Genomic DNA, 22,695 nt, shown 5'->3' with positions numbered 1-22,695 from the left:
GCGCAGGTTGACTACTGAAGACAGCGGCAGAGTCACGTAGCAGACCAGGCTGGCCGCGTCACAGGATTTGATGTCTCTGCACGGCAACATTATTCCAAGCAGCCAGTTGCAGCTTCACTTTTGTTGCCTACGTGCTGCCTCTGCAGATTGTCGATGCTGCCATGTGATACGCAAGCTGCGAAATCCAACCAAGCGGGCCGGACGGCAGTCTGCATATACTCGGGCGCGGCCTGGTTGTCTCCACGCGTATTAGCGAACTAGTGTACGCAGTTTCGTTCGAGTCGGGCAGGCGTCATGTGCAGCTCAGCGGTCGGTTTAGGTCAGCCCCTGGGCACTCGCGCGTCATGGAGTTCCACCCCAGCTGGAACGAACCACTCCCGCGGGCGTCACTCGGATTGATTCGCGCATGGATACGACTATACTTAACAAGAAACCCGTGCCTTTCTTTATCCCTCGTCAGCCCAACTCGCCCCCATCTCTGCGACCTCGAAGCCGCGATTCAGTGTATGTCGTGGTAGAGAAACGCTCTATCGTCACGCTCCACACCAACTTCGAGCGTACTCTGAGTCACTATTCCTCAGGAGTCGCACTCTGACCACACAAGCAAACCACAATATTCGCATACTCGCGTAGAGCGGCGGAGACTGTCAGAGTGACCGGGACGTACTTCTCGCTCGCGTACCCCAGTGCACAGTCCGGCACATGAGGGCGCGGGATGGGCGCTCTGCGGCTACAGCCTCCACACACTGCGAGCGGGGCGGCCTGGTACGGAAAGGGCTCGCGCACGCAACGCCGCCTGTTCTTTCGGAGCGGGGGACACGGGAGTCTTCCCGCACGTAGCGCTTTTCGCGCGTGCACACACGGTGTCCGTACTCCGCCAATGCTGCTACCAAGCGTTAGAGAAGCGGGAAGTCGAGACGAGCGCTCGCTGCTGATCTTGCGCGCGCCGGCAATGAGTGGCTTACACTGATCGCCTTCCGTGACGCTGCCGCTGATTGATACGTTACTTACCAATCGCGAAGGTTTCTCTCTCATGGATGTTAGCGAAGTATGATGTAACGCGACAGGTGCAGAGGAAGCGTAATAGTCCCCGACATGAACACACGCGGGGTAACGGCGGCAAACGCCGGCTTTATCGTAGCGGTTGCGCTCCTGTATTTCCCGGCAGTTGCCTTCCCTTGTCCTGCAGGAAGTCTATCAAGGGATGGCATCACGGAGCGGCGTCTCGCTTCAAAGCACAGCTCACAACTGCAAGGTCGCTTCGGGTGCGGTTCTTCGTGTGCGTGTGGCTCCTCTGGAGACGACAGTGCACTAACTAGCGTAGGTTTTTCTCTTGGTGTCCCCCACCTGAACGCCGGAGTGTGCGGCGCCTGCGATAAAGTAAAACAGCAGCAATCAAATCCGTCGGGGGGGGGGGGGGGAGGGGGCGATGGAATTTTCAGTCACGCGATAACGGTGCCGCCCTACGACAGCCAGGCACAACGATGTTTATCAGAACGGTGACGGGTCTTCAAGAGAGCGACACCTTAATCATGCTGCTGTTTACGGGTTTTACAGTCCTAGGCAACACCAGGGCCTTCTGTGTGACAGCGCAGTGCTTTCTGCCGCACTGTTTGGTGGCCAACAACGAGGCACGCCTCAAACTTCCCAGGTTCCTCGAGTAGGTAAAGTTCCGTTGGCCTTTTCAACCATGCACACACAAGCTTGTCGGATCTGTGGTTCTCGTCGGCAGGTGGCACACGTCGAGGAGTTCACCACGGACGTCGACAACCAATATGGGGGCCCGTGGCACGCTCCAGTCCAAAGACATGGCCGCCCCTCAAGCACTCCGGGCCTTCTTTATGTGGTGCCAGCGCCTAGTCCTATGCGGCCTGACGCGTTTTTTTCTGACGCGGCGGAATCGATGCGGCGGGGAAGCGCGCCTCATGTTTCACAGGCTCCGGGGGCAGAAAGAACCGAACTGCCTTCAGGATTCCCTATGGGATTTCCTGCTGTGAACCAGCAGGTACAGCACACTGGCAGTCCATGTCAACAGGCGGCACACCTGTGGGGCGGCCCCTCGGAGTACAATCCCGAGTGGGAGGAACTTTTGACGCAGTTACGTGGCAATCACCAAAAACGAGGCTCTGGGTGCATGGGGCCGACTGCTGAGACGACTCTCTCTGGACTCGCTCATGGGCGCTCGCGTACGACCCAGTCGCAAAACATTCTCATGCGTAGTCGGCCGTTGTCACCCATCGGTAGCCGGTCACACGGGGCCCTTGTGGGTTTGCTCGAAGCAAGAACGCCTGCGGATGTAGGCTTCCCGATGGTTTTTCCGGAGAGACTCCCTTCAGGCGCAGAGGGTGTGAACTCCGTGCAGCCGAAGGAGGCCACGAACGGGTCAACACATTTGGCAGCCTCGGGGGAATTGCGGCAGCGGACATTGAACGGCAGAGAGCCTGCTTCGTTGAGAGGCCTTCTGTCGCCTGCAGCATCAGGGGCGTCTCCAGACGGGCAAAGAAAGGAAGCCTGCACCAGAGACGGGTGGCGGTCGTCCCCACCAAGCTCGAGAATTGGCAGGCGCCGCCGAAGACCGCGCCGCCGTCGCGCCAAGGCAGGTACTCGGCGGCGCACGAGTGCATTTCGCTGCCGCGCTGGTCAGGGGCAGTCATATAGCGGCGATGCTTCATCGCCAGATACAGATGACTCGAAGTCGCCATCCTGCGTTCGGACGGGACGGACCAGCGTGTGTTCAACGCGTTTTTCACCGCCATCGAATCACGCCGTTATTCCGAAAACACTCAATGGCCGCTGGAAGCCTTTGTCACTGAGTTCACTTTCGGATTCTCTGACACAGGTCGCACCAACCGATGAAGGGAACACGCGAGAGACCCCATCGCCGAGCTTGTGGGCGTCTCCAGACAAGTTAGTGGTATCGGAAGATACATCTCCATTACCAGGCTCTACGGAGGCCTCCACGCGTAGGCCTACGGTGCATGAGCACGTGCTAACAAGACCAGCTTGGCAGAAGGAGCTGTCACCGGGCATATCCGACAGCACTGCAGATTCCCCCTCACTCTTTTCTCCAGACTTGCCGTCCTCGGGGATGGATATGTACGTCCCCCAAGATGGTAGTGCTTCACCCCTCGGCTCGTCGCCGCCCAGCTCGCCGTGGTCATCCACATCATCTCGCAATGGCGGAGGTGAGTTCGTCGCTCTCTCAGATCTCAGTGGGACCCCGTCTTCAGAATGCGAATCGGACACATGCGGGTGGGTCAAACATCCGATAGACTGATTACATCGAGATTGTAATAGCCGATCGCTGCTGCTGTGAGCTGGCCGTGTTGGATGCCCCTCCAGCAGTTGCCGACTGTGTCGCGGCGACTCCTAGGTGCGACTTGACACGTAATGGAAACCCAGAGAATTGAGACGCGCTGGACTACTGCCCTGGAAGATCAATAGGTGTCAATCCCCTTGGCTTGCCGAGTGGAGAACTGGTTTGGGAGTCCCAACGGTCAGTGCGCCACCACTCAGAAGGCTTCTCAGGATTCTGACAAGCATGAGTTTGGCAGCATGGTGGCTTTGGTCCGTTGCCTCCTCGGTGTGTTGCATGGCCTACGGCCGTGTTCTTTGAAAGAGTGGTCGAGCCGTATTCTCGGTGATGACACCTTCCAGTTGACGGTGGAAGATGTTTAGCTAGCTGCTTTCCACATTTAAGGCATACCGCGTGCAGAAGCGGCATCGAGCAAAAGGGTCCCTAGGCCGTTTCAGTGAGGAATTCTGCAGACACCGCGGCAATGAGGACATGGCAGAGGGACGGTGAGAGCCCCCACGTTCCTGGACAGTGCAAGCCGAGATGTATATTGGTTATGGTATCACCTCAGAGCTGCAACGTGTGTTGTTTTTGAGACGGTGGCAGGGGGCGGCCGCTGCCGTCTGGCAGTTTCCTACTTCGGATACCCTGCAGAAGGGGGTAGAGCAGCAAGGGCTAGGGGAACGAAATGAGAAGACGGCCGCGTTCGTCGGTAGGCATTGCGGTATTTCTCCCCAGCTGTGGGCGTTGACCCGCCATTCTGCCACCTTCTCGCAGAATATCTCGACCAGCTTGGTTACCCTCTGGAAAACTTCCTGCGATACACGACAGATAAACACGGTAAACGCATTTCGCAACCGAATCTAGGTGATTGAGATGTTGGAACGCCCCTCTAAGGACCGCCTGCGCGTAAAACAGTTGTGCGCACGAAGGCCGAATTGGCAAGCAGGGCATTTCGAGGTGAAGGTGAAAACCCACCACCAGTGCACGGCAAGGGAGTCGCTCCGTGATTCACGTTGTCTGCAATAAACGGTTCGGGACCTGGCCCACTGTACGCAAGCGACCTCGCGGTTGATACGTGTGAACCTCTCACACTGGTGGCTATATATTTTTGTGTGACTGGATGTAATGTGCTACGACACACTTTGCACGTTGACTCAGGCATGTCCTGCACGGCAGGTTTCCATGGCCGCCTTCGCCCCCCTCCCCTCGCGGGCTGCACAGCGCAGTACGGAACGCTGCACGTAGCGTTGACCGCGTCCACCGGCGACGCTACTAAGCATTGTGGAGTTCCGTAGCGACTGCCATAATTCATTTCAGATGTATGCCGCAGGTGCACTGTACACGTACACCTCCCCGCTCGTAAGGTCGTCGCAAACACGCTACTGGACGGCGACGCAAGAGCATCCCGTGTCGTTTGCCGCACGGATGTGTTTCTCCGCAAGGATACTATGATTTTTTTCTGTAACCATAATTCCCGCGTCCTGGTTTATGGGCTTCATGACATCTCGGCACGCACCGATTCGTTTTGTCAGTCGAGGCGCGAACATGGGAAACTGGGGACATGCTGCGTGAACGGCTTGACGCCATGTATCAATGCTATTTTTATGAAAGAACCTATTCAGGGAGACCACAGTGTTGCTCGAGTCCTCTCCACCGCTCCGGAGGTGGCATGCAGGTCTAACCCTACGGGGTCCACCTGGTTTGTCCGGGGTGAGGCAACCAGGTAAACGGTGCGCTTAACCCGCTAAGGCTACACTCGAGGGCGACGGTGGATCACCACGAAAGAAACATATCTCCTTGGGACCTGTGTCCGCGTTCCCAGTTCCAACAACAATCAGGAGTCCTAGTGGCTGGTCGTGACAGTCGGGGGCATTACCCTACGCAGGAAACGCCATTTCAAAAAAAACTACAGCCGCTGAAGCGCAGACATGAAGTCGGATGCGTGGAAGTTTGTATGAGCGTAGAGCAGGAGGTGTATGGCGACAGCGCTGGCTGCCAACGCCTGTATAGCGTAGAACCTACGGTGCCTTGCGTGCGACGCACAGTTTTCTAAACGACTCGGTAGACGTCCCTGTCAACCGAAAGGCGGTCTTGCGCCCTGGAGTCCGGGCGGCCGCCGAACAGTGCTGCTTTACCGTAATGCATTTGCGACTGTGTGGGTTAGTCTATACGGAATACTTAGGACTATCTCTTTACATTCATAATAATGCATTTGGTAATGGACTTTCCATCTTAAATGGTGTACATTTCAGCCACGTTATTGTTGGAGCTGTCTTAAAGTTTGACAACTGCGAACAGTTCTGCCGTGGAAAACAGTACAGCACGTACTCCCATGCGAGCCGCGAGTTCCTGCTACTCAGGATACCCAGCCGTCTGCTGCGCCGAATTATTCAAACAAAGTATCCAAGCCGGGAGGATGGTATCCTGTGCGTGAATAGTGCAGACTACCTTGTCTCAATGAATACTGCAAATTCAAAGTTCGGCGGCAAATGCAACTAATAAAACATCACCACATACACGCGCAGAACAGGAAACATACGCATCGATAGGCGTGCGATAGAGGCGCACGAACCGATCAAACCTGCATACGACTGTATATGCGCCCACACATCTGCGGGCTTGCTCCCGCGACTCTACCACTGAAGCGCAAAGCGAGATTTCGGCGCGCCCAATATCGATTTATGCCACGCGCAACACGGCTGGACGCCTCGAATAGAAAACTGTCCTCCCTCCCACTCGAAACTATGGTGCTGAAACCTCAAGCACCATGCGTGCTTGAGAGACCTAGCGGCCTAGTGCGTGCCTTTGACTGGGTCCGAAAGCGGTACCTTCAAGGAATTATGGAGGCAGCCCACTGCCCAAATCTCTCCGGTCAAAGAGCTTGGAGCTCTCTGGCTCCAGGGGTGCGGATTCGCGGGGACCGCAGGCTACATGTCCATCAGCATCATCGCCTTCACCCAGAGCCCGGCCTCCGTCGCTTCCTCCGGGCTGTCCGCCGTTCGCTCGCCAGCCTTCCTGAGGGCCTCCTGCCCCCTTGCTCGCGCCCCCTCAAAGCAGCTGCCTGCAGGCCTGTCGGGGGCCGCCTCCATATGGCTACCGGAGCTTAGAGGACGCATGCCGGCTGCCCCCTTCACGAACGCGGAGCCGTAACTTCCTGATGAGTCCACGACAGTCTCAGCAGCATGAACAACGCCACGCTCTTCGCGAAGACTCGCTGACTTGTCTCCCGCGAATGTCGGACCGCCCTCGTCTCTAGGATCCCTCTTCGGCACCCAACAGGTACAAAACCCTAGGGGCTGCACCGGCGCCGCCCGGACAACTCGTCTCCTCTGGCGTGGCGCACAGCCGACTCGTTGATCCTTCCCGGCGCCACCCAGGACTCGCAACACCTCTAGCAATACCTGTCGCCGACAACGCGGGCAGTCTTTTGCGACATTCTTCACAACTGAAAAAGACGAACAAAGGCCTTCACCATCTCCCCCCCCTCTGCCCGATGTGCGGCCAAACGACTGTGTACCTGTTTCTGAAGCACTTCCACAACAATAGTCCGATTCTTCCAAGTTCGGCGTCCACAGCACGCGGTCGAGACAGTGACCCGCCGACGCGCCTCCGTCGGCGTCACCCGCCAGCTGCGGCCTCGCCCTTTCTTCCTTGAACGCCGCAGTGGGAGCCCAAGGCGAGGCCTCGAGAGGTGCGGCAGTCTCCACAGGAAACGACTCCGGCGTCAGACATGACAGATGCGAGAATCCATCGGGAGAAGAGACGTGGACAGCGCCGCGGCCCCCACGACTCGCTCGCGTCTGACTGCTAGTCCGCGTGCTGGTGCTGTCCCAAGTTCCGCGCCTCACTTCTTCCCCCGAGAGCGCCGTTAGCCATTTGGTTTGGCCTGCTGGGCGAAGCGCTGCAGTCGAACCCCTCTCTCTCGCTTTCACGACTCCTCTTGTTTGCTCAAACGAGCCTCCTTCGTCGTCGCTGCCGCAACGCGTCGAATTCTCGCGTGGCCCCCGTGCGGGGAATGAGGCGCTCGCGTCAGTGTCTGCCTTTGGGAAACCGGCATCTCCGCCATATGTGGCAAGCCTGTTAGGGCCTGCAGCACGCGCAACAGCGCCTCTCATATCACGCCCTCCTTCCGCACATGTCCCTATTTCTGCTGCCGATATAGCCGCAGTGTTGGAAGCATCGCAGACACCCTCGCACACTTCTTGCCGCGTCGTCTTTCGTCGAAGGAAGGAGAAAACCCTCCCGAAGAACCCCCGGCTAGTTCCAGGCGAAGTCGAGGAAGCCGAGGACGCTCGAAACCCGTTCTGCGCGCCCTGTGACGAAGGCGGATTGCTCATTTGGGCCGCACACTCGCCTTCGGGCTGTCCCTCTGGCGGGTTTTTACCAGAGACTTTCCGCAAGGCCCCCCCTCCCCCTGAGCCACGCTCCAGACGTCTCGCGCTTGCCTCTGTCTCGCCGCCACACGCTTCACTGCCTCCACGACTGACCCTCTCGTCATGAGGCTCCGTGTGGAGTCGCTCACAGAGCGGCGACATACGCCTTGTAGACTGGTAGGCGCGAACGCAGGCCTCCGCTTCTCTGCCGCAGCCTCGCGAACCAGAGGAGGCGCGCGCAGCCAGCTCATCACTCTGCGAACGCCGTAGAGTTATAGTGCCGAAATCGGAGCCTTCTACACTCGATGAAGCCAGCGGAAGGCGACGGCGAAAACCGGAGTAGTCCCACTGCTGCTCCCTATTTTCGGCGGCAGCGAGACTCGCTGACCGTCCCTCGGGTCCAGAGGAGCGGACCGACGCAGCCGCCTGCCGGCTGCTGCCGAGGCCCAACGCATGCTGCTGCTGCTGCTGCGCCGGAGATGAGAGACTTGGATCCAGAGAGTGGCAAGACAGACCACCCTCTCTGCATTTTGCCTCCGAGGCGTGAGGCATGAAGCGGCTCGCGTGGCTCAGCGAGAAAGGCGCGTCGCCAGAGTGAGCGGCAACAGAGCGCAGCGGAACGAACGATGTATTCCCACGACGGCGCGCCTGGGCGCCGTCGTGGGGATACGTCGCGCAAGGGTGGCTGCTGGCATCGCCACATGACGGACAGCAGGAGCCAAGACAGCTCTCTTCCTGCCAGGCCCTGCCCCAGCTTTCGCGCCGCAAGAAAGACGCTCGCCCTCCCTCATCATCCCCGATCGAGTCTGGCGCCGAGGGCGGGACACAGAGCACTTGCCCGCAGCTCTGCCGTGAGGAGACCGAGGGCACAGAAAACTCAGGGGAGGGGGGGGCACACGCCGCCGAACACCGCCTACCCACAAGTTGGGGACGCGACCCCGAAGGCGAGGAGAAAATCCTCAAATTTTCGCGCTCCAGAGATTCGAGAGTTGGGGTCGACAAAGCTTCATCGCGCGACGAAAAAGTCCCCGCCTGGCGCCGACGCCTCGGCGCGCAGAGGAGGAGCCCCGGAGACACCCCGCCCCCCTCGGGAGACGCGTCAGTTGGGCGGCAGAGCGAGCTGTCTTCTTTGAAGTCGTGCGGGCGGAGAGCGGCAGCCCGCCGCGCATTTTCTGCCGAAAGTTTTCTGAGTCGCTCTTGGAGAACGTCACACTCACTGCGGGCCTCTTGAGAAGCTGCGCACAACAAACGGCGAAGCTCCTCGTTGATAATCACCCCTGCTGTGCCGAGGGAATCCTCCTCCAGTCCGCCAGCCTCGGGCAACCGCTCAACAGGCTCCCCCCCTCCGCGCGTAGACAGGCGCAGCTCTCCTTCTCCCTCTCCCTCGAGGTCGCGTGCCACGACACTCGCAGCAGAGGCGCTGGAAGGAAGACAAGCGGTAGAGGCGGCCGTAGCTGCTGACAGAGGCTCAGAGGCACATCGATGCGCGAGCGGCGACGTGGACTTCTCCTCGTGGGCTTGGAGTCGGCTTGAAGGCCACGGCGGCAGCGGCGAAGAAGGCCCGGAAGGAGACAGCTCGGCGAGACAGGCAGCGGCAGGCGCGAGCCAGGGACGCCCCGGCACCTGCCCCGTTTCTATCCCTGCTGCCTGTACAGCACTCGCTTCGTCAGACGAAAGTGACGACGGCAGCTCAGGAGCAGGGACAAGAGAGCTGCGAGACGAGAGCGACAGCTGCGCGGGCGACGACGCGACTGGCATCCGCACTGTGAGGCAAGAAGCTCCACAGCGCCTGCGCAGCTCGTCGACGGCTTCTTTGGCTCTTCCCCCAGTGCAGTCGCCTCCAAACTCCCAGAACCGCGGCCGTGCGCCGCTCCCACGTTGCGACTGACTTCTGCCACAGCGCGGGAACGAGGACGAACGACAGTTCACGCCCTCACTCCTTTTCCCCGCCCTCTCGGAGTTCAGATTCTCACTTCGTCGACATAGACCTGACCATGAACACAACAGAACAGAACGGACGCCGCAGCCAGACGCCTGCACATCAGGCGGCAAAACCGCTCCCGCAGAGCCCTCCACCGTTCCCTCTCTGGAGGGCTGACCCGGGGCGAGATCTGCGAAATGGAGACTTGCTCGCGAAGCAGACCGCGCCTTCGCCCGCAGAGAAAGCCTGAGAGGAGACAGATCTGCGCGAAGAGTCGTCCCACAAGAAAAACCGCAGTCTTCGGCGACCGGTGGAGACGAGGGCGAAGCAGAATCCTTGACTGAGACGCAGAATCTGCCCTCGCCCGCATCACAGAAAGGCGAATCTGCGCGTTTGGAAGATGTTTTTGGCCTTGTGTCCAGATTGCTTCGGGTTCCCCCGTCAAGAGGAGTCGACTCAAAAACGCGACAGGCGTCACTCTCCACTTGCTGCCGGGCTCGCCTGCGACTGCGAGACGAGCCACGAGGGACAGTGCTGCGCCCACTTTTCCGAGCCCTGTGGAGGCTCTGAGGAGAACAGACGCTGGCGGCGCATGTAGACACGTGCCCGTCTCGCGGCTGTGCCTCACCGCGCTCGACACAACTGCGCCGTTTTCGTCTCACAGGCGTTTCGTCTTTTGTCTCCTCGTCCTGTCCCTCACGCCCCGCCCGAGCCTTCGCGTGGGACTCCACCGCCGCCCTCAACGCCGCAAGCGCCGCGAACGAGGCGAAGCACGGAGGCGGCAAAGGCGACAACGGAGAGTTGTCTCTCCGGAACAAATACCCGATTTCCTCGCCTCGCCCAACTTCAAACGTAGGAAGCGAGGTTGCCGTCGCACCGCTGGCGCCGACCGACGGCGTCGGAGACTGTTTCTTTCGCCCCGCCAGGCGACCTTCTTCGGCTCCTGTCCCTGCGGCCTGTCTCTGCACAGGACGGTGAAGCGCCCCGGACTCGGCCCCCCGCGTTCGGTCGGGCGCATCCATCTTCTTTCCACAGGCATTGGAGCCAGCAGAAGATGACGAGGGCAGATGGAAAGACGTCGAAGAGGTGAGGCACGAAAAGGAGAAAATCAGACACGTAGAGACGAAAAGACGCCGCTAGAACCATCAACTAGCGGCTGGCATGGAAGCGAAGGCGATCTGCGAGCCATTCCACGTGGAGAGCGTCGCAGACGACGGCCGTCCGCACTTCGAAAATCCTGCCTTGCAATTAGCACTGAGTAATGGCGAGCAGACAACAGACAGCGTGGCTCACGCCCGCAGCCAAGAGGTAGGGTTGAGGCTGAACCGGAGAAGGGATGAAGCCGGCCGCCAAAGAGGGGAGGCCTGATGACTTTTCTGCGACAAAACTCCTTGCGTCCGGTCCCGGCTGCTGCAGAGCTCCCTAACGATCTACTGACGACGCAGAGAACCTCTCGCCCTGAAAAGGGGGCGTCGAACAGGAGTACGCAGACGAAGTTCAAGAGGAACTAGTGCACACTAAAGACGCTAGAGAGAGCAGAATCTTCTACGCATTCTTTCTCGGCAGTGCTGCAGCGCTAGCCCCGTGCTGTCTTCGAAGCAGACCGGCCCCGCCAAGCGCGCGCAGTCTCTCCGAAGATTACGTCGTCATCCATAAAATACATCCGAAGGGGAAGTCCTTCACTGCTCCTGTGAGCGAGTGACGGCGCCTTGGAACACAGGTTACCTAGCACAGAACGCGAAAGCCTCATGGTGAGAAGCAGAGGGCGGGCATCGCGGGAGATGCAGAGAAGACAAGGTGCAGACGAGCGGAACAAAAGCAAGGGATCAATGTGCAAGTGAAAGATGTCTCAGCATCAGACGAGCTGGCGGGCAAAACGTCCCACGAGATCCACAGCAGAAGTGAGCTACGGAGTCGCCACGCCACACCAGGGGCCGCGGACGGCGCGGCAAGACAGCGAACTGGGCGGACTTCCACAGACAAAGAAGAGGGATCCTGCTTACACGAGAACGCCCAACTGTGTGAGGCTGTGCTACAAAGCTTAGACAAAAAACGCAGAGAAAAGCTCGACCGCATGCGACGTAATAAAGAATCCCAAGGATGAGACAGGGATATCTGCGTGGCGGTACATCATACACCGCCGGCGACCCCTTGTAAACACGAGCTGTCGCGCGTGGTTAGAAGAAAGAAGAAAAGCACAAACGAGGTTGCATTGCCGCAGGAAAACGAGGCGGTTAGCCAAGTTCGCGACGCTATCCCTCGTCTCAGACAAGATGCTGACGCTGGGGGGTTTGGCCGCTTGCTGGGCTTCGCAGACGCTCTTCGCCTTCTGCTTGTCCAACTTGGGTAATTTCCACACCAACATGAGTTTTAAGGCTGACTTGGCAATCTCGACCGACGAGGCGCTGAATGCGACATGAGCAACCGCTGGCTGAGAAAGCAAGCGGACGATAAACAGCCACTGCGAGCGGTGAGAATCAGATCCTGCCCATCGACAACGAGTGCAAACAATAACTACGCTCTCAAAAACTGTAGCTTGCAGAGCTGCAGATGCTGGTGGTCCCGTGAACACCTTTGCCGCCGACTTTTCCCGCAAATCGACCCTGGTACGAAAAACGAAAGCGTACTGCGATTGCGGCGGTCAACGGGGAAATCCGGCAAAGAAGATGTGGCGAGCTACGGACGGTCCCTGGTGACTTTCACGCCAATCCTTGCAAAGAGAAAGAGACGAGAGCTGCTGTAGCGCGCAGTGTTCACCCTCTTTTGTCTGTGTATCCGTCTTCTCAGCACCCCGGGGTCCTCTTCTGCGTCTTCCACGGCCTCGTTGAGGCCCTGCATACATGCAATGTCTCGTTAGCCTGCAAGCTCCCTTGGACAAGCTGCCGGGGGTTAGCTCCCGCGGAAACCGCGGGAGGGGGCTGAGACTGCATATTTGTACCCAGAGAAAATGTTTCTTTTCTCCATACGAGCAGTTGGGGACCAGTAGAGAAGCTGACCTGTTTTGCGTGGAACGTCAGGGAGGAGTAGATGGCGCGGTGTTGCCTCGTCCTACTCAGGACATAAGTCACCGCGCCTAGAGGCGGTTGAAGGTTCAGACGCTGCAGAGCCTGAGCTTCTGCAAATCCCTCATTCCTTTTTGAAGCAGCGCCGTCGCCGCTGTCACCTCGTGGCAGACTCTCTGACGATGAAGGAGTTCTGTCTAACTACCGCTCGTTCCACGCTCTGGGCATCACTGCCCAAGGACGAGTGCCTGGGAGGGCAAACTGTTCCATGTAACGAGGCCGTGGTGGTGTCTTTTGTGTTCCCTCTGCGAGTGGCTCTCTCGACACCTGACCTTAAGGGAACCGCCACAGAGAAAACTAGTCGATTTAGCGTGTCTAGAGGGGAGATAAAATGGACGCTTCAACTAAGGAGTACCGCATCAGCAGCGACTGCACTTGGGCACGGGGGGCAGCCCGTCAGGTGACAGTGCCTTCTTCTTCAGCGCAGCAGCCCACGACGTGCGAGAAGCGACAGTTAATCGCGTTGTCGCAGCCAAGAGCGCTGCGCTGCACAGTTGCTGCGTCTTCTCAAAGCTTGTGACGAAGTAGCGCCGCTGAGGCGCACAGCCAGCGCACAGCGTCGCGGGATCTCCGCTTTATGCATAGGAGTTTGGTCCTACTGTTGGGCGAGCAGCCTGTGCTCATCGAACTGGCCAAAGAGAACAGCTGGGGCACTGCAGCTTGCGAGATTGTGGGAGACTGAGCGTTTTTGAGTTGAAGCCTTTCTCAATAAGCAGGCCCTATCAAATAGAATGCGAAGGATTTCGGGAGCCTCAATAATGGGCACCTCAGCTTCCGCAGCATTCTCGTGACTACTGCTTCTGCACATTCCTCTTGACGGACTTTCCATCTGCCAATGTGGCATTACGAAGTTTAAGTTCGACACAACCACGCCTCACTGTGAGTGTTCCTTCCTCCGTGCTGTGCTGGGGAGGGGTGGGGCCGCTGCGTGCTGGCTGCGCCACCCTCCAAGGAACATCCTTTGAAAGATGCTTCAAACATATCTCCAAACCGGGCTAGTCGACCACGTTTCGCGGGATGGGAGCCAAAGGCCAGGAGCCACTTCTAATGAGTTGGCTCAAAGCTTGTTCCCCCTCAGCGGTGAGGGGACTCTGCGACCGCAGGCCCAGAAAGCCACAGCAGCCGCTTGTTCTTCCTGCTGCCCTCTGCTCTCTTGCAGATATGTGCACGGGGGACTGACGCACGTGTTGTCTGTTCACGCCTCTGCTGGACGCAGGCCGAACCAGCGCGTGCGGCAGACGCCAGAAATTGGGCGATGAGTTAGCGACGACGGGAATCTGGTGACTGTCACTTGAAAAGGAATTCACAACCACAGCCGGGAGACATGCGCCTCGCATCATGCGCTCGCGGACTCGCCCAGCACCCCACACCGACGCCGAACATAACACGTGCGTACCGTCCCCAGCGCATTCAAAAGAGGCCGAGCCACAAGGCACACACGGAGCTCGTCCAAAAAAGCGTACACGCGAAACATATGGGAATGTGTGGGCCGCTCCAAGCGAGAAAACGGGTTCTCAGTCTCCGCTGCCCGAGAACGGCGACTATGGAGTTGCCATTATTTGTACGCATTTTGGCGACTGCAACGCGAACTCGCACACATCATTGCCCTCTTCATCGGGGTCATCGACCGCGTTGTCAGCTACGCACACTGCGGCGTTTCTCGCCCCTTTCAGCCCCACTTCACAACCGGCGACTCCAGTTCCCTACCTTGACGCGTCTCCTGTCCCTCGAAAATCCCGGTGGTCTCCGCCTCTGCTCGGCTCCACTGCCTGGGCCTGCTCCTTCGAAGATCAGCCGCGCGCTCCCTCAGCCGAGTCCTTTCTTCAGCATTCTCCTCCATGCCCCTGCGGGCACCCACGCGCCTCTTCAAACAACTGGAGGCTGCCAGAAGGATAGCCGCTCACCCGTGACTGCACAGAAAAAGAAAACTGCATCACGCCGCATGCTTGGGACGCGCCAGTACGCCACACCCGCGACAGAAAGCACGCGTAGAGCGTTAGGAAGGCGCCTCTGCAATCTATTCACACGAAACACGGTCGCCCGCAATGGCAGAGAAGACACTGCGTGCAGTCACAGAGACTCGTGCTGTACATAACCAACAGACTCGCAAACGCATTCACAACCGACACCCACACAGCCTTTGTTCTTCGACAGCGTGCCGGCAAGTCAGCGGGACCTGCCGCACCAGCGCTCGTGTCCGAAAAGGCGCGAGTCGAGCCGCCCAGGCAGTGGCACTGCAGGCGCAGCTGGACGCCGCAGTAGCGCTCCCGATGGGCGGCAAGCAAACTGACAGCCAGCTGGGCCTTACATCTAGAGAGACGTCTACGCACGTCTCTGGGTCGCTACGACCAGCACACCGCGCCTCCTCGAGTCACGCATGGGCGTCCGCAGACGCGTATTCGCGCACTCTTTCGCCTCCCTCGCCTTCGAACAGGCTCCTCTGGAATCTGCTGTCTCCCGTAGACGCCTGAAGAAGACGCGGCGCCCGCTGCCCTGCGGCCGCGACTCCCCCCCCTTTCGCCCCCCTCCCCCCTCCCGGCGCCGTTGCTCCTGTTCAGACTGCTCTTCAAGCAAGTTGTCACTCGGCCTCCCCTCCGGTGCCTCTCTCACCTGTAATCATGAGTGCGTGGACGCGGCTGCAGAGGACAAAGTCGCACGTCTGCGCGTTCTCCCCGCCTGGAGCCTCTCCGTCTTGACTCGAGACCCCGGTTCGGAGTCTCGCCACAAGCAGCGGGTCGCCGCTCTTCTTCCTCTCCGCGCCGCGCCCCGCGTGAGCGGGGGGGACCTGGACACCCGCTTCGGCCGGGCTCTGAATCGCCTTCCAAACGCAGAGCGCGCCGCCAGCAGCCGAACTGCCCCAGAGAAGGAACTTGCCGTCGGGCGTGTACGCCGGCGGACAGGGCCTCGACGAGGGCAGCGACGAGCGCGAAGAGAGATGCGACGACGGAAACAGAGGCAGCGACTGCGAGGACTGAGCCGGATGGTATTCGTGAATCTGCACGGAGGGGGAAAACGCCGACACGCAGGACACGGCGCTTCTCTCCACGGCCCTCGCAGAGCTGGCGAAGTGTAGAAGCAAAACGTGCGTCGTCTACTAGCAGCTTCTATGCGAAAGAGAGACGATGCTAAGACCGCCCAACCGAAATAAACACAATGCGCGCACAGCGACAACAGAACACCATCCCAGCCGCAGAGAACACACCCACCGAGCCTGCGACACCCCTCCCATGCGAATACATGCACGAACAGCCGCCACCGGATATGATCTGTGTGGTATGCCCATGCATATACGCCTGCAAATCAAAATGTATGAGTCCACCTGAACCCGCCGCGTATTCACTGATTTGCCGGTGCTCCGCGCATCGAGTCGCCTATCGCCTAGATTCTCTGGAGCGCCTCCGCATGGAAACCCGGGCGCAACATCACCGAAAGTGCGCAAGATGGCTCACTTTGTTGCCGTCGAAGGCGTCGATGAGCAGCACCTGACCGCGATTGCTGCACACGAGAAGCGTCTTCTCGTCTGGGCCGAACGCGAGGGACTGCGGCCGAAAAAACATCGCCGGAGGCGCGAGAAGTCAGGAACCCCGCGAGAGCGCATGAGCACCGATTCCCACTACGGCGTGCGCCAACGCTTCTCTCGGCCTGAGCCACTTTGTCCTCACGGCGCCACGGCTTCTTTTGCGAAGAGCCGTTTCACACAGCAGCGTCTGGGTGGCTTAACACAGAAACGCCGAGGCTGAGAGACTCGCAGGCAGTCCTCGGGGTCGACTGTCACTTCCTCGTCATCTAGGAAACGGCAACCGACTGCATAGAGCCGCACCCCGCGATGCATGAGACAGGACATCTTTTTTCTTTCATACTACATGAAAAAACAGATACACACGCAGTCTCCTAGAGAAAAGCTGAGGCAGTCGCCCAGCGAAAGCGAAAATCCTGCGGGAAAGCTCACGGTGATATGAGATCCAGGGGCCAGGAAGGGAGAGAGGTCGAAGCTGCTGAACTGCCCAGCCTGCACGGAGAAAAGTTGAGTGGAGTAACGGAGAAGGCGTTCGAGGCGGGGGTTTGCGCACGCATTTCCGCAGCCACACAGCGGAGAGGCATTGACAACTGACAGAGGAGAGACAGAGACTCACAGTTCCTTCTACTAAAGCGTGAGACGCGAGACAGGGTCCCCGGCGTCCTTCGACGCCTTTGTCTTCTGCGCTTCGAGGCTTTCCACCTCCCTTGCGCGGCTTCCGGCATGGGAGACAACGATGTCAAACACATGCAGGCTTACCGGCTCCTTCTCAATCGCATCGTCGTCGCAGCCAAAGAGGTGGATTTTTCTATTACCCAGAGAACAAGCGTACACGAGGCCCTCGCAGTCGAACGCGGCGACGGGACACGAGCTCGAGCCACGCACATGTCCCTGAAACAATTGCATGCGCGACACAAGCAACTCAAATAAATAGCTGACGAGGACGTGCCCCCCTTCAGCGCTGTGCCCAGGACACGAAACTGAAACACCAGGACAATTAACGCGAAATCCGCCGCTACAGCCAGTCTAGCGGCCTCCGGCGCCCGCTGTCATCAGTAAAGTCATCCGTGGAACGCGCGAAAATGGGAACAACGCGCCGCCTTGTCAGTACCAACCGGCCTGTTGAGGGAGAAGAAGACGGCTGAGCGCGAGAGCTTGCGACTGCACGCTCGCCCGCTCCTCTCCCACAACGTGGCCAAGTGGAAGGGAAGCGCGGCGGAAAACTCCAAAAATCCTTGCGCGGGGTTCCCCACACCCTTCGTCCGGGTTCGTGTGTCTCTCCACTGTTTCGCGCCCGCTGTGACTCGCCCCCCGGGACCACTGACCAGCGCTTGAGCCTTCTCGAGATGGAAAAGCAGGACGGTGCCGTCGATGCAGGACGCAAGAAAGAGGTCGCTCGTCGGATGCACGTCGACACCTGTGTGCGGCACGACTCTGCAGACAAAGGAGACGCCGAGCTTCGCATCTGCTGGGTAACGATACCTAGCTAGGTTAAAAATACTTGCCATCATATCGCGAGCAGCTGCCGTCGCTTCGCGCACGCTCCGCGAGCCAGAGATGCGTTACTCAAAGCGAACAAACACACTACAGTTAGCAGGAGACTGAAGATGACGCTGCCTGTGAGATCCAACCAGCCAACACAGACGAGGGTGGTGCCTGGCCACGGCCGCCCCTCATGCGGCATGACTCCTCCTTGCCACGCCTCCAACTTGTAGGGTCTCCTTACCAGAAAAAACCCAAAGGCCCTATTTTCTAGTCCCATAAAGGTTCTGTATTTTGACTGGAAGTACGTGTTTTGAAGTTGGAAGTGTTCTCTGTTTGACAATATGCCGTTCGCTACCAAGCAGCGCGGTTCGCCGCAGCGGCTCGAGAGCTGCGCGTTCGCGCGATTTGCCAGCAGAGCGACATATGGTGCCCGCCATAATTTCTGCTTCTCTTCTTCTACCGCGACCCGCCTGCACCGCGGACGCGTGGAACGGAGAGAGAGAGGACTCTCTGCGAGCAATCTGCTGGAGCTATAACGAGGAAGGACGACTTTGCACGCGGACTGAGAGCGGCGAACGACTTACGGGGCGGGGAGGGAGTACCGGATGGGAAGCACGTTCTCGTCCAGCGCCCACAGAACCACTGCGTCTGCGAGGAGAAACATCGCCGCAGATCGAGGCAAACGACGTAAGGAAGCGCGCGCGCGCGCGGAAGATGGACTTAGCACCACGGCGGAGATACCCTCCGGGGCACAGCACAGGAGCGAAGGAGGACCGCGGACGACGCCACGTTCGGAGACGCCTTCTTCCGTTCTTTAGGAAGACGGGAGCCAAAAACCATTTTAGGACATAGAAGAGAGCGACCTTAACCTGACAATGCCATACAACAAAAAAAGTATTTCCTAATATTCATGCATGATTCAAACGGCCGATGTTGGAACTACGCTGGTATCAGGACCAACATACACACTGTTCAACTGAAAAGGTGTGTGAAGCAGCCCCTCCCCCATGAGGCAAGCACATGTCAGACGGACTCTCGAGTTCGAGGACACGCTTGGAGGCTTTTCGATCTGTCTTTGGCGGACAATCTTTGATTTACCTATGGGCTGTATTTCTATTCTAGGTTCCCGAGTATGGGCGATGGTAGATCGACAAACGCGAACAGGGACTAAACAGGCGAAAACAGCGCAGCCACACGCGCGACATCGATCTCTCAAAGCGCACTCTCTGCGGAAACACCATTTCTATTCGCCCGCAGACACCCCAACTCAAAATAGTCTTGCAGACAGTGGCATAGTAAAGATGCTCAGTCGACAGCAGCGTATTGATAGGCCGTAAGTGGGGACGCGCGCTGCGTTCTCCCGAGAAACTCGACAACTCAACGCACCCCCGCGAAGTACACGTATTTCTTGAATTTCTTGTGCTTCAGAGGAGGACGAAAATGAGCCACGGGCACCTGCGAAGCGACACCGTCACGTGCGAGGCTGGAAGGCGACAGAGGAAAGCGACGCCGCCAGCCCCGCGCGTCCTCCACTGGCCGCAGAGCTTTGCAGCAGAGCGCGATGACTGCCACGGACTGACTTTTCTTTTCTCAGCGGAATCGATCTGCCGTCCTTACATGCGCCGTCGCTTGTCGCGACGAGACATTTCCGCGCGCCTCCTTGCACGAATCGCACCGCGTCGATGGAGCGCCACTCTGTTTCTCTAATGTGTGTCAAGCTGAACAGCCAAAAAGACAACGGCGACGACCCCGAAACTTCTGTTTAGGGCTTAGAATTTACGGTTCAGGAAGCGAGTTTCCGTCAGCACTCGGGAACCGATCCCGACCTGGTGCTGCGTGTGCCTGCAGACGCCGATCTCTCGGCCGGTGAAGTCTGAGCCCTCCCGCCTTTCCCTGCACGTCAACACGAGCGGAAAGAAAGCAAACTGCCGTCGGCGGGCTCTCGTGCGCTCCGCATTCCATGCACTCCAGCGGCCGCGGTGCGCCAGCCGCGTTTTATTAAGGAGAAAAGCGAAACCCCCTCGACATCCGTCAAACTGCCCTCCGCGTCTCTCTCTGCCCTGGCGACACCGGGCGCGCGTAGACACACCCCATCCCGTTTTCAACTCTCTGCGACCGCCTCGAATGCAGCTGGAGCCTACCTGCCAGTCTGCGTGCTGAAGAAGAGGAGCTTCGCCTTGCGGCCGTCGCTGATGCGTTCCGCTTCGCGAAGCGCCGCACTCCCGCTGGCTCCGCCGGCGTCTGCCTCCCAGCGCGCGCCCTCTCGCTCGCGCGGAGAGAGCGCCAGAACGACTGTTGAGCCGTCCTGAGACCAGTCGACGCTAGACACTCGCCAGCGGCCGCTGGATGCGTCTTTCTCCTCGCCGCGAAGCCTCGCGTCCGCGGAGGAGCCCGACGAGGCGCTCGCCTCCGCGCCGCGGCAGGCCGCCACGCAGTCGACCGTGAGCGAGACGCGTAGGCTGGCGCGGGACAAAGACAACACACGCGGAAGAGCCATGAGAGGCTTACGCAGTGGAGAGCCGCATTAGACTCACCACCGGAACCACGCTTGGGGTCGAAGACGCGTGAGGTGGCTATTTGTGCAAGAAGAAGAGGCGTGGAAGAATGATAATTCTTGAGGACGGAAAAACCGCCAAAGTGATTTGATGATGTGACCCCTTCCCTGTGAAAAGCATGCTGCTAGGTGAGATGTAGAGCAGAGTAAGCATAAAGACACCTTGGAGTTCTGCTGGAGGTTACCTTCTAATGAGCTTCTCCGTGAGCCGGACTTTGTAGAGGCCCGCAGCCTCCTTTCCTGCTGTCATTGTATCTTTGGTCTGTCGAAAAAACGCGATACACGCAGCAGCAGACACGCGCCCTCCTACGGCCGCGCGTTTGGAGGAGCGACTGAGCCACTCGGGGGCGTGCGTAATGAGAAGAGAGGTAGAGCGCGGCCCTGGGCGCTGCTGAACACCTAAGGGGAGTGTGGCGGAAGAGCGAACTCTTGGCTGTTTCTTGATGCCGAAGTGCTGTGTCTCGAGCCGCCGCCGGTCGCGGGATAGTCAAGAGGAAAAGGTTTTTACAGCAGAAGCCAGAAGGTCAGTTTTCCCGCATCTCCCCTTTCTGCCTTTGCACGTGTAGCCGACGTGACGAGGCTGCGCAGACATACAGTGGCGAGAGACTGCGCGGTGCTGCAGCCGGTCTACAGTGCGAGAAGTGGACATACCTGAGGCAACTATACACGAATACGGTCAGAGAGCGAGGCGTCTTATTTCAGTTGAATGCCCACTTTTCGCCTGGCGAAGCCCCAGGCGCCGCGAGTCAGGCTGCAGGACTTTTGGAGGAGAGAACCAAGAAAGAAGGGCTTGCACACGCTCGATTCTTGTCTGCGGATCGACTCTCCGCTTGTCTCACGAAAGCGTGACAAGTTGAGCCGTCCAGAGGCACTGAGTCTTCAAAAGGTGGCCGCGCACGTTCTAGAAAGGACTAGTTGGGCAGACATGCAGCTCAGATGGCACGGACGGAAAAGTAGAACAAAAGATACGGCAACCGGGACTGAGAATAGAGCATGAACCAGTTCGGAAAAGTTGGCGCGAGAGACATGACAGGGCAAGGGGCTCACGAAAGCCCATCTCTCGCGCAGATCAGCACTATAAATTCCGGCGCTGTTCGCATCCACCGACTTGCAAGAGGAAGAAAATAACCGAGGAAAACACCGGCGAGACACCCAGGATCGGCAGCGAGCCGCCAGCATGCACAGATACAAGCGTCAAAAAATGCGCCTTGTGCATGCGGCCGAACTCGATGCCCTAGCTGCCCAGCACAAAGCTTTCCAGATTTGCAGGATCTTTTTTTTATGTGAAAGTCTATTCGGAGTCCTGCTTGGAGGTGGCGGACTCTGGCTCGTCGGCATAGGTGTGTGCTAGAACGCGTTCAAGGCGCTGCGTAGGCGTGTCTAGCAATTCACGCAACGGATGTCGACCCTCGAGAGTAGATACCATCGAAGGTTTCGTTGCATTCCTTCCTCTGCGGTAGCCCCTGTTTTGGACTGCCACGACGCACGGACTATCGTCAAGCCTTGTAGCTCGTCTGCCGCGAGCTCGCTGAGACGGCGGTATTCGTATCTGCGGTAGTGCGGGAGAGTCGCGCGCGACTTGCGTTCATGTGCAGGCGACAGAGTCGCAAAGGCGCGCAGTCGAATTGATACCCTCATCGTCGAACATCTCTTACTCAGTTTCGCAGACGGCGTCTTTTGAAATTGTGCATTATGTTGTGTGGAGCCACTCGTTCTTTCCGCGGGACTACGCGTTCGCGGAGGACTTTTGTGTATTCCGGCAGCCAGGCGGAGCCGCACTACTGGAGATGGTCTAGGGTACAGAGTTAATAGCTTCAGTACGTAGCACCCCAAGTCAGAGTGCTTACCGGTGGGGAAGAACGTGTGGATGTTCCACAGGCATGAATAGGCGTGGTAGGTTCCTCCACAGGCTCACATAGTGTGTTCGCAAACGCGTCGGCGCAGAAACCGTGACAGCACTGGTAAGGACATCGGCAGCGCCCTCGCAGGGCGAAGAGAACGAGGGGGGAGGAGGGTGGAAGCGGGGGTGGGAGGGAGGACTCGCGACCGGTGTCTGTCATCGGACACTAACTAGGGAAGCCGTTCCCACGTAATTCGTCGCCTTGGGCCGTCAGACAACTGCTGACACAGGGTAACTGACAAGCTCGCTTTCTTTTGTGGTTAGATCGATTCACAGGGGTTAGTGAGTCTCAAGAAAGCAGTCGGGAGCGAATCCCGACGACTCAAGCTTACTATGACGTCGCGGGGCATGTCGACCGTGCTTTACAGACCAGGACCGAAGACCCTCGACGTGTCAAACAGGAGGACGGTGCAACACTGTGGCATACGAAATAACACAGCGGTCAATGCAGAGCAGTAAGCGAGCTCTGGAACTACGAGCCGCGCAGCTTCTCACTCTTGTGAACCACCTACTCTCGCTTCCTGTCCTTCACGAGGCTTGGTCGGCAGGGACACGCTCGGCGCGGGATGCATACCGAGATCTTTC

General features: G+C 58.6%; 2 protein-coding genes across 2 annotated transcripts; both read right to left on the bottom strand.

Annotated features, from left to right (window-relative positions):
* Nucleotides 1-6,225: 6,225 nt before the first annotated feature.
* On the bottom strand, nucleotides 6,226-10,614 carry BESB_074340 (uncharacterized protein; the record flags this gene model as incomplete). The annotated part of the gene is made up of 1 exon (XM_029365807.1): nucleotides 6,226-10,614. The coding sequence occupies one exon, from the start codon at nucleotides 10,612-10,614 to the stop codon at nucleotides 6,226-6,228; it is 4,389 nt and encodes a 1,462-aa protein (XP_029218291.1).
* Nucleotides 10,615-14,520: 3,906 nt separating this feature from the next.
* On the bottom strand, nucleotides 14,521-20,460 carry BESB_074330 (uncharacterized protein; the record flags this gene model as incomplete). The annotated part of the gene is made up of 10 exons (XM_029365806.1): nucleotides 14,521-14,564; nucleotides 15,265-15,649; nucleotides 16,104-16,193; nucleotides 16,604-16,663; nucleotides 16,931-17,062; nucleotides 17,497-17,605; nucleotides 18,241-18,304; nucleotides 19,274-19,374; nucleotides 19,798-20,115; nucleotides 20,396-20,460. 10 exons carry the CDS (start codon nucleotides 20,458-20,460, stop codon nucleotides 14,521-14,523), a joined length of 1,368 nt encoding a protein of 455 aa, XP_029218290.1.
* Between the last annotated feature and the right edge of the window lie 2,235 nt (nucleotides 20,461-22,695).

Source organism: Besnoitia besnoiti (assembly GCF_002563875.1).
Source record: "Besnoitia besnoiti strain Bb-Ger1 chromosome Unknown contig00007, whole genome shotgun sequence".
Classification (NCBI taxonomy): Eukaryota; Apicomplexa; class Conoidasida; order Eucoccidiorida; family Sarcocystidae; genus Besnoitia; species Besnoitia besnoiti.
This window is presented reverse-complemented; position numbering and strand designations above follow the sequence as displayed.